The 15,880-nt window shown below is 40.5% G+C and overlaps 1 protein-coding gene across 1 annotated transcript; it reads right to left on the bottom strand.

Annotated features, from left to right (window-relative positions):
• Window positions 1-1,663: 1,663 nt before the first annotated feature.
• On the bottom strand, window positions 1,664-15,852 carry EIF2S1 (eukaryotic translation initiation factor 2 subunit alpha). Its single transcript, XM_030559796.1, has 8 exons — window positions 15,752-15,852; window positions 13,374-13,615; window positions 11,145-11,224; window positions 10,370-10,521; window positions 6,135-6,241; window positions 3,815-3,912; window positions 2,772-2,915; window positions 1,664-2,213 (listed from the first exon to the last, which is right to left on the bottom strand). The coding sequence occupies exons 2-8, from the start codon at window positions 13,612-13,614 to the stop codon at window positions 2,088-2,090; spliced, it is 948 nt and encodes a 315-aa protein (XP_030415656.1). The 5' UTR covers window position 13,615; window positions 15,752-15,852; the 3' UTR covers window positions 1,664-2,087.
• Between the last annotated feature and the right edge of the window lie 28 nt (window positions 15,853-15,880).

Genomic DNA, 15,880 nt, shown 5'->3' on the forward strand with positions numbered 1-15,880 from the left:
AGAAAATGGTGACATTTAAGTCTGTTGAAAAGGCAAAGATATTTCCCACCAAAATCTGAGGTGGCATTGGAGTGCATTGAAAACTTCAAATATCTGGTAGTACACCTCTACCTCAATATAATGCTGTCCTAGAAAGCCAAAAAATCTTTCCGCGTTATAGGTGTAACCGCATTATATCAAACTTGCTTTGATCCGCCCGAGTGTGAAGCCCCGCGCCCCGGAGCACTGCTTTACCGCATCATATCAGAAATCATGTTATATCGGGTTGCATTATATCAGAGTAGAGGTGTATGACTACCATGGACACTAAACAACTTTTAGAGATTGGACATAGAACTGGACTTGCAACTGCTGTCTAGCGACACTCACCCAATTTGGAGGAGCAAAGGTATTCATGAAGTTAAAATGAAACTGCTGCAGTCTTATCTTCAGCATCTCGCTCAATGCATGCAAGACATGGATGCTAAGAAACAAGGACATTAAGAGGTCTTCTGCCTTTAAACTGAAATGCTATAAGCGATTGCTCTCCATTAGCTATACCTCCCAAATGAATAATGAGGAGATAATTTCCCAAATTAAACGCATAACTGGAGTGATACCAAATATAAAGAATCAGATAAAGAAAACTTCAGTATTCAGGTCACGTGGATTGGAGAGCATGTTTTGTAGGGATTGGCGCCAGGTGTCGGGCGGGGCCCCACGGCAAGTGTGGTTTGACGATGTAGCTTTCAGGATGGGATGCGGAATGGTACACTTCTCAAGGCTATGAGAAGACTGTGAACCATGGAGGAAGATTGCTGGCCAACGACTCCTGTGTATTGTGTTTACTGTGTTCTATGGTGATTTACACCAAGAGAGAATGTTTGTATATAGTACCTATAGGGCCCAATCAAGGATCAGGGCCCATTCTGCTACGTGCAGTACATGCATATAATGAGCCAGGACAGTCTGTTTCAAACAGCTTACAAGACACAAACAAACAAAAAAAAAAGTGGAACAACAGACAAGTGGTGCATAAGGTATAATAGATAGTGGTCACAGCACACCACCCACCTACACATTGTTAAGTGTTTTGTAGGTGTCACAGCCAAGGTGGGTTCTATAGAGATTTAAAAGGAAGATAACATAGCAATCAATCTTGCAGATTGTTGGTGGGGGAAATCTTGTTTCTCCATCTCCAAGAATCTAAAACAGTCACTTTTAGTGTGCACCAGATTTGGGGCTCACATTTCTGTGATCACTGCAAAGTCCCTCTCAGCTCAAGATTTTTATGTGGCAGTGTTCACTCAGGGACAAGCAACTAAATCTTAGTTTTAAAGTATGAGCAAAGGAAGATGCCAGCAGCTATGTGTTGTGTCACTCCAGTATGCACACCGCTAGGAGCAAAGTGCAACTATATATCTTTTCTTCTGTTCAAAGTTTCCGTTCTCTAAAACAACCTATACAGACAAAAAGCAAAGGAAACATCATCCATTGAGTCACGTTTGCATTTATAAAATGTATTAAGAAAAATATCTGGATTTCTTTTAAACCAAGGAGATTATACTTCATATATATAAACAAACTGCTTCCATTCCAAAAGAAAACTTAAGTCTCACTGCCCCCTTCAATGCCTCCTTCATAATACTATAGAACATGTAACAAGAAAAAAAGAAGCCTGAAGTTAAATATCCCAGAAATTTATTGAATATTTGCTTGAATACATTCTGTGTAAAAGCATTAGGCTCAATTGGTTTTGGTGCTCCCAGGAAATCTCACTGACAGAGGCACTGACCTGAAACAGTTGCCAGTCTGGAGTTGTTAAATATGAAAATGTTAAGCAAAGGTCTATGATCCCTCCCTGGCCCACTGGATTTGAGTCTACAGTGAAAGTAAGTTTGAAGAACTCAATTTGCACAAGTTCTATACAAGAGCAAATGATGTTTAAGAGAGGGTTCCATATGTTGGTCTGTTTAAAACATTCAAATATTTTAAGAAAATATCTGCTTTTGGAGTTTTTGATACTGGAAACTTTTAGTCCAGGGTGTTCATATCTGGGTGTCTAATTTATCATATATTCTCCTTAACTGGTACTCATCCCAGGAAATTTAGTCTTCAGCTTTAGCTTCCATTTCCTCAGCATCATCATCGCCATCCACTTCAGCATTTTCCCTCTCCAGCCTTTCCAGTTGCCTTGCAAGCTCAGTCTCATCTGTGTCAGTAACCACTTTGGGCTGAAAGACAGGACACACACATGCCATTAACATTTGGTTTTCTTTAACCTCTTATATTTTGTGCAAAATATCACAGATAGGAAAGAAAATTAACCAAATTATTCTGTTGGTACTCAACTTAAATGTATAGCAAGACATCAAACTGATTCAAATTTACACTATGAAAAACAAAAATTACTACTACTCAATATGATTTTGTGACTTTTTATGGTTTCAATATTCCCAGCAGTACTGGAAACAAACACTTGCGTGTTAGTGCAATGAAAACCTGGTCTGACTGGAAATGCAAAAAAATTAAACAAATCACTTCTACCTAGCATTTAAAAAGTTTCTAAAAATCTGAATTTTTATAAACAAAGTTTATCAGGAACACCCGGAAATATTTTTGGTAAATAAAGTTTGTTACTGAGAGTTTATGTTTAAGCAGGAACAATATTTGTTCAATTCAAAGAAAGTACCAGTTATTTTTTGGTAATGGTAGTTTTCCACTGAGATTTCTTCCTCTGCTCTAAAATAGTTAGGAAAAAAGGTGCATTTTAATACAGAAACAGTTCTCACCTCCATCTGCACATTGAAGACTCCTCTCTTCTCCTCAATCTTTTCTTTAATGACAGCCATGGCTTGGTTCAGAACAGAGAGGCCTTCAGTTCTCTCCAATGTTGTGGTGGTCATCACATAACGAGGAGGAGCTATCAGATTAATCTATAAAAATTGAAGAAAAACAGGCAGATTCAATGATAAAGAAACAGACCACAACAAATTGAAACGACCAATATTGCCCTTTTAAAAAAGGATTGACATATACCACAGTGCAAAGAACAGGCATCTGTTATTTCTTAAGTGGAACCACTTATGATAAAACAACTAAGCTTTTGGTTTTAGAAGCATACAGGAGAATGTACAGGCCTGTCTACTTCTCTATATTCATCATTAGAATAGTAAGTCTTACCTAGTGCCTTCTATTAGGGAATTTGTCCAAGTGGGTATTATCCTTATTTTAGAAATGGGCAAATGGAAGAACAGAGTGACAAAGTAGCACATCATATACTTTTTCCAAACAACTGATGTTTGAAATGCTGAGGTAATGACTGCACACTTTTCTGAGTAGATGGGTAGGTGGAGTTTACTTGTTCTGTTAAAAGAAATTCTAGCTGCTCCCAGAAGATAAAAGGTGATCCAGGGTCTTTGGAAAAGGATTAGCCATGAATGCACCCAGTATACTAAAACTTTTCAGGCAGAAGACTGTGCGTGATTGACTGGGTGCAGTGACCCCTTTGAAATTCAGCATGAGAACCCAAACCCTCTGAGGCTAAAAGTATCCCCTCATTTCCCAAGCTGGTCCTTGGAAATAAATACTCCAGGTATATATCCAGGAACAACGGGTGTTAAGAAATAGGGTTTTATCTAGAACATGGCCTGCCTTGGTTATCCCTATCAGCTAATTTAATAGAATGGACTCTGAGGTCCCTTCAGAGACAAAGGAATGACTTGTCCACGTAGCTGGGAAGAGGGTGAGAAATGCACATGATAAATAGGCACCCTGATATGACACTAAACTACTTCCTGGCACCAGTCACCTGACATAGGTCAGAGTCACTTACTTTAATTGGCATGTTCTCGGTGGAACACTTCAAACCAGCTCTCAGAGCTTCTTTCACTGCATCAATGCCCTCATAACCATAACAGGCAACTTCAATGTCTAAGACAAAGAAACAAATAATAATACAATATTAAAAAATCCCCAATTATAGAACACTGTACAATTCTTTCAAGGAAAACTATTTTTTAAAAAAATTAATCACTAGTAGTCAGCTCTCAGGACAGCTTCAGTACCCTTTAAAAATGGGATGCTCGTGAATATGGCAGTTTCCCTATCTATAAAATGATGACCATACTTACATAACTCATAAGAGTTCTTTGATGATTAACAGTCTTTATAGAGTGCTTTGAAATTGTAAGATACAGACTAATTAATAAAAGAATCTACCAAATTAAGTCAGTAACCATACAATTGCATTCCATAAAGTGGAAAAGAGACTTAGATGCAACTTCAAAATATAGAAAAAGCAACAACAGAAGACTGCAAAATGAAAGCACTGTTAAAAAGTTCAAACTAAAGGAAATGTCACTTCAAAATCAAGAAATTCTGCTAACATTAACGTCTGAGGCCCCTCCCCAGCAGTACTGGGAGTTTTCATACTATTGTATTAGTTTACAGTAGAAATGATTACCATGATTTTTTTGTATTGTCTGTTTGAACAGGACTCGGAACCACAAAGCTTGTATTTGCTAATTATTACCTGATTAGTCACCAAAGGTTTTTGTGTATGTCTATATTCATATATAATTGCTGCACAAAGCAGTCCTTTGTAGATTAGTCTCTGACCCAGGCGATTCACAATACCCCATCATTTTTAGTGGCTGCAATTAAATCTGGATAACAAAGTAAATATCTTAGTCAGCCTCAGACTAACCTCAAAGCTCACAGGAAAATTCCTTATTTACTTACAAGACAAAGAGATCAAATCCAACATAGGACTGTCAAAATAACACAACAGGCTATCAAAACTAAATGAGGGAACATTCATTCCAAGTCATTTTATGAGACTCTAGTCAAAGAGCTTTTCTTCTGGTGATTTAATTCAGTATATAAAACAGGATTTGGAAATCAAAATCTATGCATCTATGTGAAATCCTAATTTTAATTCATATGGTGCAATGAAGTAACAGCTTTAGATATCAGCACAAACAGTTTCACTCCCCCACACTTTGAGCCATCCCTTTCACCTCCCTAAACCGAGATATGGCTTATTCTCTCCACCCCAACCAAAACAACAAAAGCATAATGCCCTAGAATGCTTTACTAGAGGCATTTTCTACCACTTTGTGACAGCCTGACATTTGTTTAGTTGGTAACTGTGCTTGTGGCTTGTTCAATTCTATGGCTGAACAGCCAGATTAATGCCTTTAGCAAAGCACACTGGGCTCAATCATCCTGTCAGGGAAGACACAACAAGCAGCAACAAGCTTAACATGCAGTTAGAGAAACTAACATTTGGGTAAAAGGAGAAGCTGTCAAGGGAAGTTGTAAAATCATCATTATCACTAGAGAGGTTCAAAGGTGTAATCCAGGGCTCGGCAACCTTTCAGCAGTGCTGTGCCGAGTCTTCATTTATTTACTCTAATTTAAGGTTTCGCGTGCCAGTCATACATTTTAACGTTTTTAGAAGGTCTCTTTCTATAAGTCTATAATATAGAACTAAACTATTGTTGTATGTAAAGTAAATAAGGCTTTTAAAATGTTTAAGAAGCTTCATTTAAAATTAAATGAAAATGCAGAGTCCCCCGGACTGGTGGCCAGGACCCGGGCAGTCCGAGTGCCACTGAAAATCAGCTCGCATGCTGACTTCGGCACCTGTGCCATAGGTTGCCTACCCCTGGTGTAATCAATAACAGCTGATGAATATTTTAATCAGTCTTGTGCCAGTTCAAGGAGATGGACTGGATTACTTATCAAGAAGTTGCTTTCGGAGAAGAGGATTCTGTGATTAGCAATACAAACATCCAAATATCAGAAAGAAGCCTATGGAATACTTAAGGAGGAGAGCAATGTTTCTTAGATTGGACTAGTAGGTAATCCACTGTTAGTGTCATTTCAGCCTGCCTTAGCCACAGTTTCTCCCCTCTAAAAAATATACAAAAGTACTATGGGATTTAGATGTAGGAGGACAGTAATCTGAACAGCACCTTATTAAAAGATAACCAATTCTGAAACAGCAATTTCATTCAAATATTGTCACTATGAGGTAATTATTTTCACTGAGTTTATAATTTTACATTGTGCTTGGTAACTTGATTTCAGTGACTGTGTGTTGTGTATAGGGGCTCTGGTCTTCAACTTATTGTCCACTTAGGACTCACCAGCTCGGATTTTGACCGCCTGTGGTGTCAGACGTCTATTTATGTTGTCAATCAGCACACGTTTCTCATCTTCTGTCAAATCTAGTCCATCCAGAATTGCAGGGTCTCTGAGTCAAACAAAGCAATGTTAAACATATTAATGTTAGTGATCTATAAACTATACAAACAAGGACAGGACGAGACACAAGCAGCAATATTAACATGTAGTACTACTCCTACAGTGTTATGTACAACGACAAAGTGATCTGCTGTGCAAAGAGAAAGGGGAAGCTTTGTTAAGAAATCATTTAAAACAATGGAGAGAAATAAAGGCATCCACTTAAAAATACCTTTGCTGTGGAAATATTTCTTGGTAAGGGAGGAACACAGTTGCCCTGGCCTTGCATTCAAGTTATGTGGAGGAAATAAGACTGCATGATAAACTCATTTTAATCAAAAGGGGGGAATAACTTCTATCTGGCATCGAACGTACATTATATTTGCAGTGAAAAATGCAGCCAGCTATATGGAGCTCATACTCCATCCCTTATGCAAAGGGGGCTATGCTAATGTGAAAGAGAAACCCTGACACCTTAATGTTTTGGTCAGGGGCAACAACTACTCTATAAATTAAAGAGAAAATAAGACTATGAAGCCCACACCCACTCAGTATGGCGCTCTGACTCCCTCTTGTGGTAGCTGCACCACACTTGGCTAACAGACATAGGTCTTTTTAGCTCAGGCAGTACAGTTGATGCTTTAAGATCCAGAGCTCTGGGGTACAATTGCTGCTGCTGACCTAGACAGGGGTGAGGTGTAACAAGCGGTAGCACTTCCCTTTAGTGCTGCTTTGGTTCCATTCGGCACACTGCTAAAATGCACAGTATAGCCCACTTAGATTGTAAGCTCCTGGGGGCAGGAAGAGTTTTTTTGTACAGCACCTAGCACAATGGGGGCCTGCTCCATGACTAGAGCAATAATAAAAAAACAATCCTGTAACTGATAAGCTCTTCACAGACAAGCTTTCCCCATTAGACCCCCCCTTGTTATTTCACTGCTGCATAAAAGCAATCTTCTGAGAAAGTCATCCTCTATTGCCTAGGAAGCAACATCCTGATAGTTCCCTTTGCAAGCCCTGATTAGTCACACCAAAAACGAATCATGGTTCTCTGAAATGCAACACGAGCCCCACCTGTAACACCACTAGCTAGGACATATTAACCAGAATGCTTTGCACAACAGACTTAATTTTTAACATCTTATGATGCAATCTTTATTGATTTTACATGCAGAAATATAGCATAAGGGCATACATGATCAAACTATAGCCAACAGATTTTATATCATACTGTTTATATCCTGAAAAAGATGAATTTATATGGGGAAATATGGTGCCCTTTTAAGTCTGAATATCCAGTCTCCTAACATATCCAGTCTCCTACAGCCTGATCCTGCACATACTCCAATTAAGACTTCCACAAAACTGAAAAGGCCCTTAATGAGCACATACTTGAGGGCAGATTTAAGTTATTTAGATGCTTAAAGGTACAGATAGGCACCTATTGGGATTTTCAAAAGCACCAATCTGCATCTTTAGGTGTCTAAATACCTTTAAAAATCTGGCCCTGGGTATGCTATTATGTAAATGATATATTTGTTTTGAGGGTTAATTTGTCCTTGTACACACCAAGAAAGATATGATGCCACAGCCAATCACTTTTCAGTAATCAGAAGAGAAAAAAAATCAAATTGATTATATGTTCAGCCCTTGAAAATGTAAACCAAAAATTTGAGTTTATACACATGAACAGTGCAAAGATTAAGATTTAAGACTACAAGTTGATGAGAATGCTTACTGCACCCAGTGCACATACCGATACCAATAACTGTTGTTCCTTTGTTTGCTTACAGTGTAGTTTGTTTGGAATATATATTCAATTATGCATTTTGGTTGCACAGATAAACTCTCAAAAATCAGAAGGCGTCAAGTTTGCCTGTAAAATCTTAACTCTGGCCTTTCCACATATATACTAAAGATAAATTACATGATTACATACTGACTTCTCAGATACATTTTTTTGCTTATAATCCTTTAAAAAGTTCTGGGGCAGGTTCCCCTAACCCTAATTCTGAAAATTAGATTTGAGCAATGAATTTTCCAGGTTTAACCCTCAAAATAGCTCTAGTTATATAAAGGGCTCCAGGTCAATACCGCAGTGTTTGTCTCTCAGCATGACAGTGAGCTTTGGGGTCCGTTTTGGAGCAATGTGACCTGATGATCCATTAATCAGTGAGCTTTCCTTCATTAAACTAGAACTCTTTCTCCATGGGAGCCTTGTTAATCAACTTGAAATATTGTCAATTGATCTCAAAACGCAATATACAGATACAATTTAAGGAGGATTAAAAACCAGTAATAATAGCCCTGAATCTCCAGGTGGACATAAGAAAACATGCACAGATTGAAATAACCAGTCACTGACACCTAGAGGTGGACTGAAGTTACACTTCTCTAGATTTTGTATTTTAGAATGGGAAGAAAGAAGAGGGGGAAGTATTTTCTGATAAATCCAATTTTGGTTTGCCAATTGAGCCTTTTGTGAAGGCACTGTTAAGAGGAACTGCCATGTCTCAACAAATCAGCCTGTAAGTGAATGGCCTGTATCTCAGTACAAACTATTTCAACTGATGCACAGCTTCTGCTTCCAGTCCCGTAGGTCAGTGTTTCTCAACAACCGGCCCATGGACCAGTGCCGTCCCGGAGATATCCCTGATAAAGTTTAGGAAGGCAGCAAGCCAGTCCCTGGTATCAAAAAGGTCGAGAAATACTGCCTTAAAGGAATGACAATCCAACCTCATTGATACATTTGAAAATACGGTCTAATGTAACAAAACCTGTAAGATTACAGGTAAGCAACATCTACTTCAAACAGATCAACCTCAATACACTTGTTTCTGTATTACAGGCATATGCCTGGGAACACCTAATTTGGAGACAAGTGAAAGGACATCTAGTTGATGCATTAGGGAACAACCTGGCGTAGGTACTTTCTGAAAGTCAGTCATTTAAAAAAAAAAAAAAAAAAAAAAAAAGAAGATGATTCGCAATGACTACAGGAGCCCTACCAAACTCACATAGCATTTGGTCAATTTCACAATCACAGGATTTTAAAAATTGTAAATTCACGATTTCATCTATTTAAATCTGAAATTTCACATTGCTGTAATTGTAGGGGTCCTGACCCAAAAAGTAGTTGTGGTATGAGAAGGAGGGGTGTTGCAAGGTTATTGTAGTGGCGGTTGCGATACTGCTACCCTTATTTCTGCACTGCCGCTGGTGGCGGCTCTGTGTTCAGAGTGGAGCAGCTGAAGTGGCGGCTGCTGGCCGAGAGCCAGATCTGAAGGCAGAGCTGCCACCACAAGTAGCGCAGAAGTAAGGATGGCATGGTGTAATATTGCTACCCTTACTTCTCCACTGCTGCCTGCAGAGCTGGGCAGCCGGCCAATAGCCGCCGCTCTCTGGCCATCCAGCTCTGAAGGCAGTGCAGAAGTAAGGGCAGCAATACTGTGGACTCTCCCCCTCCGCCCCCCAACTCCTTTTTGGGTCAGGACTCCCAATTTGAGAAATGCTGGTCTCCCTTGTGAAATCTGTACAGTATAGGATAAAAGCACATAAAAGATTGGATTTCACAGTCCGTGACGCGTTTTTCATGCCTGTGAATTTGGTAGGGCCCTAGCAATGACCACAGAAGAAAACAAGCTAATGAGGCGCTTGATTTAAGTGAGCTGGAAATTGACAAAGACAGAAAGGCTAAACCCTTTACTTTTTTTTTGGTGTGTGAAAAATACTGCAAGGCTCCTTAATGATGCCATGTTTCCTCCAGACTGGCGGCACTTATAAACCCATTCTTCTGTGTTCAAACACCTTACTCCATACCAAAGCCAATTACTTTTAAAAACAGGCCTGTGCAAAGTGACACGCTTGAGGGAGAATACGGCAGAATCCTTGGAATCTAGTTCCCAACGTTAAAGAGCTCCGATGAGAGCACCACATTGGTGCTGCCTGAAACAGATGTTATCTAAAAAAGCATGTGGCAGACAAAAATTGGGAATTGTGAGACTTATTTGACCAGTGTGAGACAAATGCTACCAGTTGTCCAATGGGCTAAGAGGAAAACGTTGATGGCTCTTTTCCAAGAAACACTTGCCTGCAGCTATGGAATTAAAACAATAAAAGAGTAAAAAGGTGGCCTTACGAGACTGCATGCTTGAATGCATCATAAGCACCATATCCTGGTCTTTTGTACTTGTCATCAAATACCCAGGCAGTTCTCTGGAACAGACTCTCCAGCTGCTCATCCTTAGTGTATTCCAACACCTCAGCAACATGGCGAAGGATACTGTAAACCTAGAACAAACAGAAAAAAAAGAGGGGGGATGAAGGACCTCAGTGACTAATATTATTTAAATTGTAATTTCTTCGGCACAGGGATTATCTCTCCTTATTATGCATTTGTACAGTGCACAACAGAGCCTGCTCTTTGCTGGAGCCTCCAGGTGCTACTGTAACAAAAATAGTAAGAGTAAAGAATGTTCAAATAAAAGACAGCAATTCTAAAGAGTTATAAATTGAAAGCTTTAGGGTGCTGACACCGTATGATTTTCCCTACCCAGCACTGCATAGGGCAATTATATGCTAAACCCTATGCAATTATTAAATATCCTAAAGTGCTTTATCAACATTAACCTATACTGCACATGTGAGAGGGCGATATTATTTATTTATACCCATTTGAGGAGTGTTATACTAAACAACATGTGTCAGTCAGTGACGGAGGTGGAAACAGAAGCCAGGAGTCCCAGCCCTCAGTCTAAACCCCAGCCATATATTTCAAAGTGTGTTAAAGGAACTAGAATGGCATTTCATTTTCACAACAGTTCAGCTCTCTGTGGTTTTCTTGGCATGGAGCTAGTTGGCAATGTAAGTGGTTAGAAGCAGCAAAGTAACGTAAAGCACAGACAACAACTTACAGTTTTTGATTTGGTGAATTTGTCTTCACATTTGATTGCCTCCTCTGGGGAAACTCTTCTTTTTGACAAGTCAATGTAACCTAACGGGGGGAGGGGGGACATTTTGAAAGATTCAATTTCAGTATACTTTGGCGTACAGAGTACAAACACTTCACTTACGTTAGTGACAAATGCCAATCCTCACCACCACATCTGAAAGTTTTTACTATTTCAAGGAAAAAGCTAGCAATATACTTTGCTTTTGGATCAGGGCTTTCCCTTTGCCTTCTCTCATGCTTTTGGATCAGGGCTTTCCCTTTGCCTTCTCTCCATGCCTTACACATCAGCCATTGAGATTAGTTACAAGCGAAGCAGAACTTTCAGAATAATTTAATCAGAGATGAACAACATGAAGAGTGAACCTGTTTTAGCATATTAAAATTTGTTCTTTGGATTGTAAATCAACTTAAAACAGCTACCTTTTATGTCACCAACATTCTTTAAATACGGCTTCCATTTAAGAGCATTTAAGACCCAAAATGTAGTACAGGTTTCTCCTTATGCTCTACTTAAGCGATTAACTAGCCACTACTCTTTCAAGAGCTGTGCACATTCTTAGTGACAATGACGTCAGCACCCAGAAAAGTAAATTAAAAGGGATATTTTTGGTGGCATTTCATAAGAAACCATTTGAAGTTGGCATTCTTGGTAGTTTAGATGTGTACGGCTCTACAGTATGATAGCCAAGGTCTGGGCTCAATTGCTGTTGCAGTTCCTTGATCACATCTATGTAAGAAATGAGAGCACAGCATGCGCATATACTACAGGTAGGCACGTCTTCCATTGCTTAATCCTGTCTGATTAAGTGGAAGCACTGATGGGTTCCAAATGGCACACCAACTAATCCATCTCAGGAGTTCCTCTCAGGGTTCAATAAGGGACACAGATAACCCCAAGAGAGTTTGTTAAAAGGAGGATGAAATCTGTAAAGGTAAAAAGTATCCTTCAGTGCAGCTTCTCTCATCTGGAACAGACTTTCTGCATCTCTCCAACTCACTTCAAATCTCATCTGAAAATGTTTCCTCTCCATTATTAACCCTCTCAATTTCTCTCTCCGCTTTTATCTGTGATTTAATTCTGATAAGTATTTTAGGAATACGTTTTATGAGAAAGACTATATCAGAGTGACCAAACTGTGGCTCATGAGCCACATGTGGCTCTTTTACAGTTAAAGTGCAGCTTGCGAACCACTCCCCGCCCCCCCCCCCTCCACCAGGCTTGGGGGTTGGAGGGGAGAGAGAGAAGAGAACACAGGACCTCTGCTTTGCAGTGGGATAGGGGCTTCTGCCCAGTGGGGAAGAGTTGTCTTGGGGCTTCAGCCCATGCGGTATGCCTGCCAGGGGTCGGGGCTTCAGGAGGAGAGGGGTGTGCCCCGACTCTCCAACTTCTGAAGCTTGTTGTACATGGTTCAGAGTGTCAGTAAATCTGGCCAACATTGGACTATACAAATGAAACAACTATATTTTCCTGTTTCTAAAAGAGGATGCTTGTGTGTTTCATTAACTACTTAGGTCAGAACACAGACGTGGCACTGTTATCTGAAAATATTCAATGGATTGCTTGTATGCTGTATCCTATACCAAATGCATTAAAATAACTTTCAAGTTGTAATGCTAATTATTCAAAAGTCAGGAAATACCAAAGTTAAGGTGGTCTATGCAACCTTACTTGTGCACTATATAATGCAGTCCAATTACATGATCATATAATATTGTGTACACATTGCCTTTGCCTTATTTAGTGCACAGGATGGACTGTGTGGTGTGAATGAGGAAATTGTTCATTATTTCCGTTTATTCTCACTGCACCAGTAGTATCGATGGTCACAGTTTTCCTCACTCAGTATCAACAAGCAGAAGCACTATTGAGCTTTCAAAAGAAAAATGCCATTTCACTATGGTTTGTTGACCAAGCATGAAGTTTAGAAGTCTTAAGGCCTGATCCTGCAAATCCTCCTTGGCAGGACTTCTCCTCGCTCCTATAAGCAGGACCTCTGAAGCCAACAGGACTACTTACCTGAGTAAGGATAACTCACAAGGACAGCAGCTTTCAGGATCAGGCCTTACTTTGTACCACTATATTTAAAAAAGCCAATTACAAACTCATAGAGTAGCTAGGGTCCCAGGTTGAACAGCACTGTTTTTTACAATTAGAATCCTAAATGTCATTCCACCTGCTGTCCCAACATACCTTTTTCTTTGTCGACCCTTATGACCACAACACACTCATTCCTGCCTATGCGGATGAGTTTGTTTATGGAGCGGATACGTCTCCTGGATAGTTCACTAAGAAGAATCATGCCTTCAATGTTGTTGTATTCCAGTAGGCTGACATAAGCTCCCATTTCAGCAATGGATCGAACATTGACCATCACTACATCTTCCACTTCTGGAAATTTATGCTGGTAGAATCTACAGCTTAGTCCAGGCATGCTGTGATTTGAGTAAAAGAAGCAGAGATTATTATTCATCCCACTGCACTGGCCATCACTAATCCATTACTGTGGCAAATACTGAGATTTCAACTGCTGGTGGAGGATGAAAAGAAATGTTTGCCTGTTTGGCCACAATCTGAAATTGTGCCCCAACTAGCTCATGATTTCTTAAACTTTGGCATGTAGAACTTATGATTAAGTATTAGTAGTACTCATTAAGCCTTCCAAATTATTAACAATTTTAATATTAAACTACACCTCTACCTTGCTGTCCTCGGGAGCCAAAAAATCTTACCGCGTTATAGGTGAAACCGTGTTATATTGAACTTGCTTTGATCCACCGGACTGTGCAGTCCCCCCCCCGGAGCACTGCTTTACGGTGTTATATCCAAATTCGTGTTATATTGGGTGGCGTTATATCGAGGTAGTGGTGTATATCAAGCAATTTACCTATCCGGTCATCAATTGCCAGGAAATGTCCAACCAAAAGGGTTTTGGCTATTCAATTACAAACTGATATCTATGTTAGGAGAATAATATGAAAAATAAAACCATTAATAAACTGTTTAGGTTGTTCCAGGGTACAACCTGGCTAACCACCCAAAACCTTGAAAGTAAGGAAATACCATGTTGAAGACAGAAGTCTGCCTGAGCTTGTCACTCAAGCATCACATTATGTATGAAACACCATGCCTCACCACAGATAAGGAACTTCAAAAGAACAGAGATACAAACTACTCTCCCTGCATTCACCTGATTCACAAAGTGACACAAAATCATAACTCAGATGTTAATAACATTAGCATATATGCAGAGAAAACATCTGGAGTCCAGCTTACTAGGCAACACATAAAATGGTGCAGGGAAAGTAGCAGGCTGGAATTAAAGTTTTTGCATTAAAGGTCAAGGAGAAGGATTCTGGACAATGTAGTGCATCTCTGTATCTCACAGGAGAACATCCCAGGCTCAGTACAGAGTCCTTGGAAAGACCCTCTAACGAAATCTCAAAAGTGGCACTTTTGGGGGGGTCAGAGCACAAGGATCCAAAGGAGATGTCAATACAGAGAATCACACTAACTGGCCCAGATCTGATGAGGCCCTAGACCGGGGTTGGCAACCTTTCAGAAGTGATGTGCTGAGTCTTCATTTATTCATCCTAATTTAAGTGTTCGTGTGCCAGTAATACATTTTAATGTTTTCAGAAAGTCTCTTTCTATAAGTCTTTAATATATAACTAAACTATTGTTGTATGTAAAGTAAGTAAGGTTTTTAAAATGTTTAAGAAGCTTCATTTAAAATTAAATTAAAATGCAGAGCTCCCTTGACCCCTAGACTAGTGGCCAGAATCCAGGCAGTGTGAGTGCCACTGAAAATCAGCTTGTGTGCCGCCTTTGGCGCACATGCCATAGGTTGCCTACCCTTGCCCTAGACAAAGAACAGCTGGCTCAAAGAAAGCCTAAGTAAGGCAAGGTGATGCTGATCAGAGAGGGAACTAAGAACCAGTTGGGACTCTTTCCTCTCCTTCCCTTGAAGGCAACCATCATCAGCATGGAGCGAAGCACCAAGAACCCATTAGAATCCTCACTAAACCTAGATGATCAGATGGCATCACTGGAAAAGAAAATGCCTTCTACTACCTCTAGCTTGCTAGGAAACTTTGCTCCTTCTTCCTGTATGAAGATCCACATGCCTGTCACCTCTCAACTAGATTACCATCACTCAGTGTCTGGGCCTGAACATTTAATGCAGAGGCTTCGGACCATGCAGAACGCAGCAGGCCCCGCCTCTGTGAGGACACCAGGCCTGTACTCGTATCCACTAGCTCTCCCGCTGTTTCAACTGTCAGTTCAAAGCTTTGGTCCTGGTCCCGGGTCAGGGCCCGGCTATACCAGTGACCACGCTGCCACTCAGGACCTCCCTCGAGGAAGGAGGAAACACGTAAAGGAACGAGCCGGCAGAGGGTCACCGAGCAGGACTATCCAGAGACGGGAACGCAAAGCAAACAGCCTAACGCTGACTGGGCATCTTCCTCTGGCAAAACATTTCCTCTAAGCATCTCTCCTGACGCACTAGGCCTGTTCGCCTCGGACGATACAATGTCGCCGCGAGCTGGGGGCCCCGGCGATCGCGTTACCTGCTCGGTATCCGGGTCCCGCTCTCCGCTCCGGGGCGCTCGGGTTAGTGCCTCAGCTTCCGTCCAGCCTCCTCTTCACTGCGCAGCCGCAAACCCGCCCCTTCCCACCTCACACAGCGCGTGGGACCT

Source organism: Gopherus evgoodei, chromosome 4 (genome assembly GCF_007399415.2).
Source record: "Gopherus evgoodei ecotype Sinaloan lineage chromosome 4, rGopEvg1_v1.p, whole genome shotgun sequence".
NCBI classification, from domain to species: domain Eukaryota; kingdom Metazoa; phylum Chordata; order Testudines; family Testudinidae; genus Gopherus; species Gopherus evgoodei.